Source organism: Oncorhynchus mykiss, chromosome 26, assembly GCF_013265735.2.
Source record: "Oncorhynchus mykiss isolate Arlee chromosome 26, USDA_OmykA_1.1, whole genome shotgun sequence".
NCBI lineage: Eukaryota > Metazoa > Chordata > Actinopteri > Salmoniformes > Salmonidae > Oncorhynchus > Oncorhynchus mykiss.
The window spans coordinates 29,664,953-29,679,755 of NC_048590.1; the positions used below are offsets into that span (position 1 = coordinate 29,664,953).

At 46.2% G+C, this 14,803-nt stretch overlaps 1 protein-coding gene across 2 annotated transcripts in view; it reads right to left on the reverse strand.

Moving 5' to 3' along the window:
• Nucleotides 1-14,803, reverse strand: part of LOC110506603 (dysbindin domain-containing protein 1-like) — a 37,782-nt gene that overhangs the window by 5,181 nt on the left and 17,798 nt on the right. For both annotated transcript variants that reach the window (XM_021586335.2, XM_021586336.2), the window contains exon 3: nucleotides 10,698-10,835. In XM_021586335.2, the coding sequence (XP_021442010.1) occupies nucleotides 10,698-10,835 (138 nt within the window). The remainder of the gene's footprint in view (nucleotides 1-10,697; nucleotides 10,836-14,803) is intronic.

Consider the following 14,803-nt stretch of genomic DNA (forward strand, 5'->3'; position numbering starts at 1 on the left):
GGGGAGCACAAAATGCACCATATACTGTATCAGTGTCTAGGGGCAACTCCATCCTACTGCCTCACTCCTCCTCTCTCAAATGGGCTTTAATGTGGTGAAAGTGATCCTGGGGTTTGTAGTTTAAATAGCCTGTTTCTGAGGTGATTATGGTCATAATAGTCTCTGTAGAGATCTGGTATGTCATCTCTTGTTATCCGTCTATTTCACATACACAGAACAGATGCAGATACTGACTGTACAGAGGGGTGAGATTGGGTGGGGGCCTACCAATGCAGCTGTACACATTTAGCTAATCTAATTTATTGTCCTCCCTTTCTCCTCTGGTTCTCCCTCACTCCACTAACCCTCTCTAGCCTTCATCCCCCCCATCCCCTCCATTTCTTCTGAAACATCTCATCTGCCAACTCTGATCCCTGGGCTGTCCTGACTGGCAGGTGTCCAAAACATAAGTGCCCACACAGCTTTCATTACCCCTGTCTGTCCAATATACAGTGTCCTGATTACGCTTCACGAGAGGAGAGGAGAGGAGAGGAGAGGAGAGGAGAGGAGAGGAGATTAAATGAAAAGAAAAGAAAAGAAAGGAAAGAGAAGGAAAACAGAAGAAAATAAGAGGAATACATAAATAATGTGTAAATGTGTAGTCAGTTTGTTTAGGCCTGATGATGATAACAGTATCTACAGCTCAGGAGAGTCCTGGCCTTGTATCCAGCTGAGAACAGTGAATAATTCAGGACTCCATTCAGAGTGAACTCCCTCAGCCTCCCCTATCTTCCTTTCCTCCTCCCCTTCCGTTTCCCACACAAACCAATCTCACTATCCCACTCTCCCCCTGGCCTACTCCTCCTCTTCCTCCCCTCTCTCCTTTTACCTTTGACTAACCCTCCATTCACCCTCTTCCCCAACACCCTCGCTCACCTTCTCCTCCTCTCGCTTTTCCCCAGCCAATCTGCTCTTACCCCCAACTCACCCTCTCCTTTTTCCCACGGCTTTAGACTGACTGAACTAACTCCCGCCCGTCTACTGACCTAGGTTCATAACACACTCCTATGGAATACCCAGCCACTCTACCTTTACAGACTACAGTCTATATACATATTATGCACATTATCCACCCATACATTCCCTTCATGTATCCATGTCAAGGTCTTTAGATCCTTTCACCTTGATAAGCAGTTAGACAATACATTTACTGTACAAACAAGCCACCTTCTTCCTTCACTGTAATACACTCTATACCTCTGGCTACAGAGCTTGTTATTTATCATTAGAGCAGGTGGTGATACTGAAGGAGCTTTCAGGGAACACAGATATAACAAGGAAGTAACAGAACAGCTGGATCTCACAGCTGAGATGTGTCCTAAGTCCTCCCTGGGTAAGGTAACAGTAACCCCTGATAAACAACTCTTTCTCATATACACATGAACAGACACACACACACACACACACACACACACACACACACACACACACACACACACACACACACACACACACACACACACACACACACACACACACACACAGCTGATGTATGTCCAGTCCAGTGGCAGTAGAATCCCCACTGGGCAGAACACCTGACCCTGTGGTTCTGTCATCTATCACACAAGGTCATCTATACACCAGCCTCAGCCTGATCTGATTTTCACCTGGAGGTATTATCCCACTCTCACTATTCTCACTACTGAGGCAGCCAGAGAGAGAGAGACACTGCTGGAGAAGAGAGCCTGTTCTTGACTCTGGCTCCTCTAGAGACTGTACAGTCTGGATAGTCTGACCTGGACACTGGGCAGCAGCTGTACAGTCTGGATAGTCTGGCCTGGACACTGGGCAGCAGCTGTACAGTCTGGATAGTCTGGCCTGGACACTGGGCAGCAGCTGTACAGTCTGGATAGTCTGGCCTGGACACTGGGCAGCAGCTGTACAGTCTGGATAGTCTGACCTGGACACTGGGCAGCAGCTGTACAGTCTGGATAGTCTGGCCTGGACACTGGGCAGCAGCTGTACAGTCTGGATAGTCTGGCCTGGACACTGGGCAGCAGCTGTACAGTCTGGATAGTCTGGCCTGGACACTGGGCAGCAGCTGTACAGTCTGGATAGTCTGACCTGGACACTGGGCAGCAGCTGTACAGTCTGGATAGTCTGGCCTGGACACTGGGCAGCAGCTGTACAGTCTGGATAGTCTGGCCTGGACACTGGGCAGCAGCTGTACAGTCTGGATAGTCTGGCCTGGACACTGGGCAGCAGCTGTACAGTCTGGATAGTCTGACCTGGACACTGGGCAGCAGCTGTACAGTCTGGATAGTCTGACCTGGACACTGGGCAGCAGCTGTACAGTCTGGATAGTCTGACCTGGACACTGGGCAGCAGCTGTACAGTCTGGATAGTCTGGCCTGGACACTGGGCAGCAGCTGTACAGTCTGGATAGTCTGGCCTGGACACTGGGCAGCAGCTGTACAGTCTGGATAGTCTGGCCTGGACACTGGGCAGCAGCTGTACAGTCTGGATAGTCTGGCCTGGACACTGGGCAGCAGCTGTACAGTCTGGATAGTCTGACCTGGACACTGGGCAGCAGCTGTACAGTCTGGATAGTCTGACCTGGACACTGGGCAGCAGCTGTACAGTCTGGATAGTCTGACCTGGACACTGGGCAGCAGCTGTACAGTCTGGATAGTCTGACCTGGACACTGGGCAGCAGCTGTACAGTCTGGATAGTCTGACCTGGACACTGGGCAGCAGCTGTACAGTCTGGATAGTCTGATCTGGACACTGGGCAGCAGCTGTACAGTCTGGATAGTCTGACCTGGACACTGGGCAGCAGCTGTACAGTCTGGATAGTCTGACCTGGACACTGGGCAGCAGCTGTACAGTCTGGATAGTCTGACCTGGACACTGGGCAGCAGCTGTACAGTCTGGATAGTCTGACCTGGACACTGGGCAGCAGCTGTACAGTCTGGATAGTCTGACCTGGACACTGGAGAGCAGCTGTACAGTCTGGATAGTCTGACCTGGACACTGGGCAGCAGCTGTACAGTCTGGATAGTCTGACCTGGACACTGGGCAGCAGCTGTACAGTCTGGATAGTCTGACCTGGACACTGGAGAGCAGCTGTACAGTCTGGATAGTCTGGCCTGGACACTGGGCAGCAGCTGTACAGTCTGGATAGTCTGACCTGGACACTGGGCAGCAGCTGTACAGTCTGGATAGTCTGGCCTGGACACTGGAGAGCAGCTGTACAGTCTGGATAGTCTGACCTGGACACTGGGCAGCAGCTGTACAGTCTGGATAGTCTGGCCTGGACACTGGAGAGCAGCTTTAGTCATTAGTCATGCATGTGTGTGTGAGTGTGTGTATGAGTATGTGTGTGTTTGCATGGGTATGTGTATCTCTGTATCCCGTCTTGAGTCCGAACGCAAAACATACTCTTATTTGAGCACAATGTGCCACTGCTGGAGTGAGTCAGAGATCCCCAGAGTGTCACCGTCTAATCTATGAGTGGGAAATAGAGAACACCAGGCAATGACAAAGCACTTCAAGATACTTGGCAATAAAGATAAGATGCAACCCAGCATACCAGCATACATCTACTGAATGCAGATAGATCACAGTGGAGGAAGATCAACTTTATCCAATTCAACATAATGTAAAGGGGCGTACATACAGTTACTGTGCATTCGGAAAGTATTCAGACACCAGCAAAAACAGGTATATCACATTCAAATAAGTATTCAGACCCTTTACTCAGTACTTTGTTGAAGCACCTTTGGCACCGTTTACAGCCCGGGTCTTATTGGGTATGATGCTACAAGCATGGCACACCTGTATTTGGGGAGTTTCTCCCATTCTTCTCTGCAGCTCCTCTCAAGCTCTGTCAGGTTGGATGGGGAGTGTTGCTGCACAGCTATTTTCAGGTCTCTCCAGAGATGTTCAATCGGGTTCAAGTCCGGGTTCTGGCTGGGCCACTCAAGGACATTCAGAGACTTGTCCCGAAGCCGCCCCTGCATTGTCTTGTCTGTGTGCTTAGGGTTGTTGTCCTGTTGGAAGGTGAACCTTCTCCCCAGTCTGAGGTCCTGAGTGTTCTGGAGTATGTTTTCATCAAGGATCTCTCTGTACTTTGCTCTGTTCATCTTTCTCTCGATCCTGACTAGTCTCCCAGTCCCTGCCACTGAAAAACACCTGCCACCACCATGCTTCATTGTAGGGATGGTGCCAGGTTTCCTCCAGATGTGATGCTTGCAGTTCAATTTTGGTTTCATCAGAGCAGAGAATCTTGTTTCTCATGGTCTGAGAGTCCTTTAGGTGCCTTTTGGCAAACTCCAAGTGGGCTGTCATGTGCCTTTCACTGAGGAGTGGCTTCCATCTGACCATTCTACCATAAAGGCCTGATTGCAGAGATGGTTGTCATTTTAGAAGGTTATTCTCTCTCCACAAAGGAGCTCTGTCAGAATGACCATCGGGTTCTTGGTCACCTCACATCCCTTCTTTCCCGATTGCTCAGTTTGGCCGGGCGGCCAGCTCTAGGAAGAGTCTTGGTGTCCAAACGTCTTCCATTCAAGAATGATGGAAGCCACTCTCTTCTTGGGGACCTTCAATGCTGCAATTTTTTGGGGTACCCTTCCCCAGATCTGTGCTTCGACACAATCCTGTCTCGGAGCTCTATGGACAATTCCTTCCACCTCGTGTCTTGGTTTTTCTCTGACATGCACTGTCAACTGTGCGACCTTATATAGACAGGTGTGTGCCTTTCCAAATCATGTCAAATCAGATTTTTATTTACTACAGGTGGACTCCAATCAAGGTGTAGAAACATCTCAAGGATAATCAAGGGACTCGGGATGCACCTGAGCTCAATTTCGGAGTATCATAGGAAAGAGTCTGAATGCTTATGTAAATAAGGTATTTCCGTCTTCTTTTTTTTTACATACATTTGCAAACATGTCTAAAAACCTGTTTTCACTTTGTCATTATGGGATATGGTGTGTAGATTGATGAAGAAAAAAATAGTTGAATCCATTTTAGAGTAAGGCTGTGACAAAAAAAATGTGGAACAGGTCAAGGGGTCTGAATACTTTCTGAATGCACTGTATGGATGTGAAAATAAACACTTTTATCAGGGTCTGGAGAAATGGGAAACCTTGCTGCGGTGGAGAGGGAATCACCACCTTTCATGTTTCTCCCTCTCTCCCTCCCTCTCTCTTTTTAATGCTCCCTCTCCCTCTCTCCTCTCTGCCTCCTGCCTCTCTCTGTCACTAGGGGTCCCCAGCACACTGATCTACCTAGTCAGGTGCCTCGTCCTCCTCCCCCTCAGTGGGGATTAATCTAAGAGGAGGTTATGGGGTACAGCACAATGCAGTGATTAAAGCAGCCTGAGAGGTGTGTGTGTGTGTGTGTGTGTGTGTGTGTGTGTGTGTGTGTGTGTGTGTGTGTGTGTGTGTGTGTGTGTGTTTGTGTGTATGACAGAGAAACAGAGATAGAGACAGGGTGGGTGGGGTCACTGGGGGATTAAGGCTGTGTAGATACATGCATGCATTTAGGGCAGCGGTTCCCAAGCTAAGTGTTGCGACCCCGTATGGGGTTGCCTGAAATGAAAATAGGGTCGCGGGAGAATTTCCAAAATCCCGGCAAGTATATATATGTATTTATTATAACATCGTCTTGAAATGTGGTTAACCTTAAAAATTGAAATGAAAATTATTCAAATATTAAATTCAACTAGAGAGTTCCCTTAGATCATGGAAAAAGGCTGCACTTCACCGATGCACTTGAATCATTCCCATGGTGAGTGACTAGGCCCGCTATGCTATGAAACCACACACTGTTGCAGAGACGTTGAAATCACCGGCCGCTATTGATATGGTGAAAACAATGTGTGGGGAGACAGAGGCACAGAAACTCACATCAATACCTTTGTCAGAAAACACTGTTAAAAAAATAATTGATGCTATCTCAATCAATCAAGAGGAAACTCGGACTGAACAACTCAAAAAACCCCCAGTTTATGCTCTCCAAATGAACGTTAGCTGCGAGGGCCAAGATGCCCACGCATGAATTTTGTTCGCTATACATGCTGGGGGATGCTATTCACGAGGACATATTGTTCTGTCTCACGATTCCCGAGCATGAAAGAGCACAGGTGATGTTCAGTGTGCTGTGTGGCTATATTGATGAAGACCAGATTCCATGGGATCAAATGTTGGGCTTTTGCACAGATGGGGCTCCATCTATGGCGGGACGGCAGGCAGGCCGTCACACTCTACTTATGAATGTCTCCCTCTGCCATAAGGACGCATTGTATGACACACCGAGAGCAATTGGGGGCAAAAAAGCTGATTACAGAACTCAGAGATATACTGCAGCAGGTAACTTTGATTGTAAATTATATCAAACCACATCCACTGCGCTCACGTCATTCACAATGGATGTAAAAAAAACCCAGACTTGGTTGACTTTCTGTGTAATGAAAATAAAATGTGTCTCCTTGCCTATGTAACAGACGTATTTGGGAAACTGAACGCAAGCATGCAGGGGAAATACAAAAACCTACAGATGAGTGATCGAATCAGTGGATTCAGAGGAAAGGATTCTTATTGGAGAGAGTCTTTCAAAAGTGAACCATGCCCACTTCCCTCGGCTGTGCATGTTTCTAACAGAAAACAGCATCAGTAAGTGTCCCACACGAGTGATGACTGCTCACCTCCAACGCTTGGAAGAACACTTTGGCACCTACTTCCCAATCCATTTGACTGTGATCTTGGCTCAATTGACATGCTGGTAAGTGAAATCGAATAGCTGATTGAGCTGTCATTCACAGATCACTACGGAGCAGTTTTGGTTCCTGACTCTAAGGGAATACTCTGCCGTCTCCCTCTGACATTAATGCCGCGTTCAACACAACTAGGAACTCGGATCTGGGAACTCAGCAATTTCTGACTTCCGACTTCAGTGCATTCAAGAGAACTGGGAACTGAAAAAAACGAGCTCCGACTGGAAAAAATAGTTTTGAACGGTCATCCAACTCAGAATTCCAACTCTGAAACTCGGGCCTCTTAGAGCTCCGACTTTCTGACCTGAAGATCACTGACATCATTATTTGACTGAGTTCCCAGTTATCTTAAAAGCACCATGAAACTCATGGTACCCTTTGCCAGCTTATATCTGTATGAAGCTGCATTCAGTGCTCTCGTCTGCACCAGGTTGGATGTGACAGCAGATATGAGGTGCGCACTATCGAACGTGTCCCCGGACATTGAGAAGCTCCGACGCCACATGCATCAAGTACAACCATGTCATTAGTGGTGGTGAGATAAGATACATTATGTCAGACTAATTTGCAGTTGACTGTCATAGCCCCACCTGAAAAGTATGTGATGGTGAGTTGAGAAGACAGTCAAAAATACTGTTACAATGTTTTCAATTGACTGCCATAGCCCCCCCCCCCCCCCAAAAAAAAAAAAAAAAAGTTAACAATGGCTGTTAACTACATAATTTTTTTTCACATGGTTGGGGTCACGAAAATCTTTCAGTATCAAAATGTGGTCGTGGGCCAAAAAGATTTGGAACCCCTGACTTATGGGCTAAGGTCAGACAAGGGAGCAACGCAATGCCTTTTTATGGGGAGTAATGTGATAAATTGGCACGGTTCAACCCTGGGGGTAAGGAGAAGGAGCGTGGGTGATGTCTAAGCAAGATTGCTGTATTTCTTAAAGTGCACCTTTGTAAGGTTATTTTAATATCCCGCACATAGAGCTGAACATAGCTCTCTGTGGTTCCCCATACTGAGAACGTATATGAGTGTAGAACAGGTGTATTGTAAAGCAAACATCTTAGTACCGTTCCCAAGTCACGCATATCTCTTCATAATAGAGATGAGGTGAGAGTGTGAGCGTAAAGCAGCTGAATGGAGTGATGATGTGGAGCTCTATGAGGATCGTTCTCCCTCTCAGCAGGAAACATGGGGCTATGGATCATAAGTAATACATGGGATGGATTTCCTGTTTCCTCTAGTTGTGAGGAGGGCAATTTGCTGGGCCCAGATGCGTCCCTGATCACAGGTTAATCAGACTCCTCTCCAACTAATGCTGATTAGCGCTATGCTACAGTAGTCTATTGTGCTGTATCAGACAACCAGCCTGGGATCTGGTACCAATAACTATCAACATTGACATGGACACAAACTGAAATGAGAATCTCCCAGAGACGCATAACAGGAATATACTGTATCTTGGTCATTATCACAAAATATAGAGAACTGCTTGAATTACAGTAAGAATTCAGAGGAATGTTCAATCCAATGTGCTGCTGAAGTTTTATTGGGTTCTCCCATGTGTCCCTTTCCCTGCAGCCAAAGAGAACACAATTGTAAGCTTTTTATTAGAGTGCTCATTGCTCTACAGACCCTCTGCACACACACACACACACACACACACATTTGTGATCAGCTAAACCATTTAGATTTTGATATAATGGGGTCGTATGCTACAGAATGGGGTGATATGTAAATGAGTCTGTCTAGTGAACCAAGTTTTTAGAGGGAGAACAGAGTAAACAGAGATAGTGTTTCTGTTTTGTCTCCTGCAGAGAGCAAAACATACACTCTAACATTCAACTGTGTTCAACCAAAGTAGGAGGAAATTCGATTTGGGTAATGGTTCTCTCAAGGCGAACAAAGACCATGTTTAAGCCAGTCCATCACACTAGGGTCGTCTTGGTTGGAGAACAAGAGGGTTGTCAAATCCACCAAATCCACCATTCAATGGTTAATGAATTGGGCGGCTGATAGCCTAGTGGTTAGAGCGTTGGTCAAGTAACCGAAAGGTTGCTAGATCACTACCCAAGGTAAAAATATGACGTTCTGTCCCTGAACAAGGAAGTTAACCCACTAGGCTAGGCTAGGCTGCTATTGTAAATAAGAATTTGTTATAAGAATACGAATTTGTTCTTAATGGACTTGCCTAGTTAAACAAAGGTTTAAAAAGAATGATTAATCAAGAATGATTAATCACATTTTATTTGTCACATACACATGGTTAGCAGATGTTAATGCGAGTGTAGCAAAATTCTTGTGTTTCTAGTTCCGACCATGCAGTAATATCTAACAAGTAATCTAACCTAACAATTTCACAACAACTACCTTGTACACACAAGTGTAAAGGAAGGAATAAGAATATGTATCGCCTTCTGGATGATAGCGGGGTGAACAGGCAGTGGCTCGGGTGGTTGTTGTCCTTGATGATATTTTTTGCCTTCCTGTGACATCGGGTGGTGTAGGTGTCCTGGAGGTCCTGGCAGGTAGTTTCCCCCCGGTGATGCGTTGTGCAGACCTCACTACCCTCTGGAGAGCCTTACGGTTGTGGGCGGAGCAGTTGCCGTACCAAGCGGTGATACAGCCTGACAGGATGCTCTCAATTGTGCATCTGTAAGGTTGAAGAGGCGCTGCTGTGCCTTCTTCACCACGCTGTCTGTGTGGGTGGACCATTTCAGTATGTCCGTGATGTGTACGCCGAGGAACTTAAAACTTTCCACCTTCTCCACTACTGTCCCGTCGATGTGGATAGGGGGCTGCTCCCTCTGCTGTTTCCTGTCCATGATCATCTCCTTTGTTTTGTTGACATTAAGTGTGAGGTTATTTTCCTGACACCACACTCCGAGGGCCCTCACCTCCTCCCCGTAGGCCGTCTTGTCGTTGTTGGTAATCAAGCCTACCACTGTAGTGTCTTCTGCAAACTTGATGATTGAGTTGGAGGTGTGCATGGCCATGCAGTCATGGTTGACAGGGAGTACAGGAGAGGGCTGAGAAAGCACCCTTGTGGGGCCCAAGTGTTGAGGATCAGCGGGGTGGAGATGTTGTTACCTACCCTCACCACCTGGGGGTGACCCGTCAGGAAGTCCAGGACCCAGTTGCACAGGGCGGGGTCGAAACCCAGGGTCTCGAGCTTAATGACGAGTTTGGAGGGTACTATGGTGTTAAATGCTGAGCTGTAGTCGATGAACAGCATTCTTACATAGGTATTCCTCTTGGTAGATAATGCGGTCGGCATTTGATTGTAAGGAATTTTAGGTCAGGTGAACAAAAGGACTTGAGTTCCTGTATGTTGTTATGATCACACCACGTCTCGTTAATCATAAGGCATACACCCCCGCCCTTCTTCTTACCAGAGAGATGTTTGTTTCTGTCGGCGCGATGCGTGAAGAAACCAGGTTGGAGTATCGACTCTGATGACGTATCCTGAGTGAGCCATGTTTCCGTGAAACAAAAACGTTACAGTCTCTGATGTTTCTCTGGAAGGCAACGCTTGCTCGGATTTCATCTACCTTGTTGTCAAGAGACTGGACATTGGAGAGTAGTATGCTCGGGAGCGGTGCACGGTGCCCGTCTACGGAGCCTGACAAGAAGATCTCTCCGTCTGCCCCTTCTGCGGCTCCGTTGTTTTGGGTCGCCGGCTGTAATCCGATCCATTGTCCTGGGTGGTGGACCAAACAGAGGCTCCACTTCGGGAAAGTCGTATTCCTGGTCGTAATGTTGGTGAGTTGAAGTTGCTCTTAAATCCAATAGTTCCTCCCGGCTGTATGTAATAAAACCTAAGATTTCCTCGGGTAACAATGTAAGAAATAACGCATAAACAAAAAATACTGCATAGTTTCCTAGGAACGCGAATCGAGGCGGCCATCTGAGTATCTTGAGTATCTGAAAATGGTCTAACCTGCTGGGGACTCGTTGTGGTTCTCCTCATCAGAGTCAGCGAACACCTCAGCCAGCTCCTGGTCAGACATGTCGGTTAGCTCTGTCAGGTCCAGGAGGTCAAAGTGCACCTCCAGGGAGGACACACTGCTCAGAGGCTCTGCAGGGTCAGAGAGAGAGGAAATTAGTAAGGTCATAGTTATGGACTGATATGGAGCAGCTGGTGGGCTTTATGATAAACTCAATAATAACCCAGTAGATGTGTAGTATCTCACTACAACTCAATGCTGTCTACACAACTCACCCAGAACACCCCCTCCCCCCCACACACATACACAACCCTCCACACCCTCCTGACCCTCCCTCTCATTCTCAGTACCTCTGGTATGGAAGTTATCTCTCATGTTGTTTTGATGCTCTGTGCCATACTGTAATATGGCACATATTACAGAGAGACAGCTTGGCTTTGTGTGCTGAACTGTCCTTTGGAAGAGATATGTGTCTCTGTGTCAGAATGATGCCATTCTTAACAGCCAATGTTTGACTGGAGCATCAAGACAAGGGCCAGAGAAGCAAGAAATAGAGGGTATTAAAACAACATGGTTAGACTGTTCCTTCTCCTCGCCCTCTGTCCTGAGTGTATGGCACCTGTTCTTGATTCCAAAAGTCCCCGATACCCCAGACCCTGCTCCAATGTCTATTGATACCCCAGACCCTGCTCCAATGTCTATTGATACCTCAGACCCTGCTCCAATGTCTATTGATACACCAGACCCTGCTCCAATGTCTATTGATACACCAGACCCTGCTCCAATGTCTATTGATACCCCAGACCCTGCTCCAATGTCTATTGATACCTCAGACCCTGCTCCAATGTCTATTGATACCCCAGACCCTGCTCCAATGTCTATTGATACCCCAGACCCTGCTCCAATGTCTATTGATACACCAGACCCTGCTCCAATGTCTATTGATACCCCAGACCCTGCTCCAATGTCTATTGATACCCCAGACCCTGCTCCAATGTCTATTGATACCCCAGACCCTGCTCCAATGTCTATTGATACCCCAGACCCTGCTCCAATGTCTATTGATACCTCAGACCCTGCTCCAATGTCTATTGATACACCAGACCCTGCTCCAATGTCTATTGATACACCAGACCCTGCTCCAATGTCTATTGATACCCCAGACCCTGCTCCAATGTCTATTGATACCCCAGACCCTGCTCCAATGTCTATTGATACCCCAGACCCTGCTCCAATGTCTATTGATACCCCAGACCCTGCTCCAATGTCTATTGATACCCCAGACCCTGCTCCAATGTCTATTGATACCCCAGACCCTGCTCCAATGTCTATTGATACCCCAGACCCTGCTCCAATGTCTATTGATACCCCAGACCCTGCTCCAATGTCTATTGATACACCAGAGCGGCACGACTGTGACATGTACTGTTTTTATTCACGTTAAAATAAGAGCATGACAGTCCCAACATTCCACACTGGCAGCATTCATGCAGTATGGCAGTTAAATGTATATTTGCGTCACTCATGCTTTGCTAAGCATCTATGGAGTGTTACAGTCCCATGCTTGTCTGACACAATGCTTTGGGCTGGGTGGAGCTGGCATTCTTTAGTGATCATGGGTGAGGCATAACGGCTGACCGTGTGCTCTATGTGGTGTTAATAGTAAGGGACTATATGTACTTCATGTATGTGTGTGTGTTTATGTATGTGCTGTGGAGGCGTATCTCTGTGAACACTTTTCCAGTATTTTTGGCTTGTGAATGGATGTATATAGCTGTGTGTATGAGTATAGAGAGAGAGCGGGGGTGGATGGTTTTTAAGGATACCGTTTCCCAGCTAATTTCTCTCTACCAGCCAGGCAGCATACTGCCACAGGGTGGATCACAGCCCTCTCCTCAACACTCCTTTGTTCCGCTGCTGCACAGCCCCATTCTCTCACTGTTCTCTCACTCTCCTGATAAATATAGCGCAGACATTGATTTAAGAAGATAAAAACCTTTAACCATATTATTATAAGTCAGAGAGAGTTGATAATCATGCTAAATCATAATCCTGGTGGTGGCTCTGCTGTATTTCACACATTGTGAGGAGACATGGGCAGAGTTACACTGACGATTTGAGACAGAGAATTTCATTGGGGGCCAGAAGTTCCTAGACAATTGAATTCTACAATTGTCCTGACAATGGATTAAAACAAGCTCAAATAAATCATTCTCTGCTCCAACTCCTTTCCGCCTTGAATTTGGAAGTTCTTCCTGGTAAGCCCTTCTGTGGATTATAGTATTATTGTCACTGAATGATGGTTTGCCAACTCTGTATTAGAGGTCGACCAATTAATCGGAATGACCGATTAATGAGGGCCAATTTCAAGTTTTCATAACAATCGGAAATCGGTCATTTTGGGCGCCGATTTTTTTTAAATATTTTTTTTATACCTTTATTTAACTAGGCAAGTCAGTTAAGAACACATTCTTATTTTCAACGACGGCCTAGGAAGGTGGGTTAACTGCCTCATTCAGAGGCAGAACGACAGATTTTCACCTTGTCAGCTCAGGGGACCCAATCTTGCAACCTTACAGTTAACTAGTCCAACGCAATAACGACCTGCCTCTCTCTCGTTGCACTCCACAAGGAGACTGCCTGTTACGCGAATGCAGTAAGCCAAGGTAAGTTGCTAGCTAGCATTAAACTTATCTTATAAAAAACAATCAATCATAATCACTAGTTAACTAAACATGGTTGATGATATTACTAGATATTATCTAGCGTGTCCTGCGTTGCATATAATCTGACTGACTATACAAGTATACAATTATCTAAGTATCTGACTGAGCGGTGGTAGGCAGAAGCAGGCTCGTAAACATTCATTCAAACAGTACTTTCGTGCGTTTTGCCAGCAGCTCTTCGTTGTGCGTCAAGCATTGCGCTGTTTATGACTTCAAGCCTATCAACTCCCGAGATGAGGCTGGTGTAACCGAAGTGAAATGGCTAGCTAGTTAGCGCGTGCTAATAGCGTTTCAAACGTCACTCGCTCTGAGCCTTCTAGTAGTTGTTCCCCTTGCTCTGCATGGGTAACGCTGCTTCGATGGTGGCTGTTGTCGTTGTGTTGCTGGTTCGAGCCCAGGGAGGAGCGATGAGAGGGACGGAAGCTATACTGTTACACTGGCAATTCTAAAGTGCCTATAAGAACATCTAATCGTCAAAGGTTAATGAAATACAAAATTGCTATAGAGGCAAATAGTCCTATAATTCCTATAATAACTACAACCTAAAACTTATTACCTGGGAATATTGAAGACTCATGTTAAAAGGAACCACCAGCTTTCATATGTTCTCATGTTCTGAGCAAGGAACTGAAACGTTAGCTTTTTTACATAGCACATATTGCACTTTTACTTCTCCAACACTTTGTTTTTGCATTATTTAAACCAAATTGAACATGTTTCATTATTTACTTGAGGCTAAATTGATTTTATTGATGTATTAAGTTAAAATAAGTGTTCATTCAGTATTGTTGTAATTGTCATTATTACAAATAAAAAATTGTCCGATTATTGGTCCTCCAATAATCTGTATCGGTATCGTCATTGAAAAATCATAATCGGTCGACCTCTACTCTGTATACCTTTGGCTCTTACAGTGAGTGGTGACCTTGCTTTGCCTGGGATAACTTGCTACTCACAATAACACACGTCTACAACAAGAGACATTTTGTATAGTACTTGCTGAAAAGTACAATATAAAATCCACACACAATCTCTATTGTCTTGTTCCTCTGTACCAGACCTGTCCACAGACAGTATAAATACTTATTACATCTGCCTGTGTGTTCCAGACACTAGCTCCCATGAGAGGAGAAGTCTTCTAATGAGACAAATGCAGCCGTAGAGGATCAGAGACAGAGAAGCAGACACTCCTGTCTCACCTTCGCTTAATGAGCCACTCATTTAACCACGTGGGAGGCTCATGCTGCCCCTTTGCACTACTCCTCCCTCACTGGATGGGAGGAAGTTGCCACTAGACACTGATCTGTGAAGGCCAGGATTTGGGGAGGTTAAGCTGATCCTCGATCTTTGGTTAAGGGCAACTTCTACCTCCC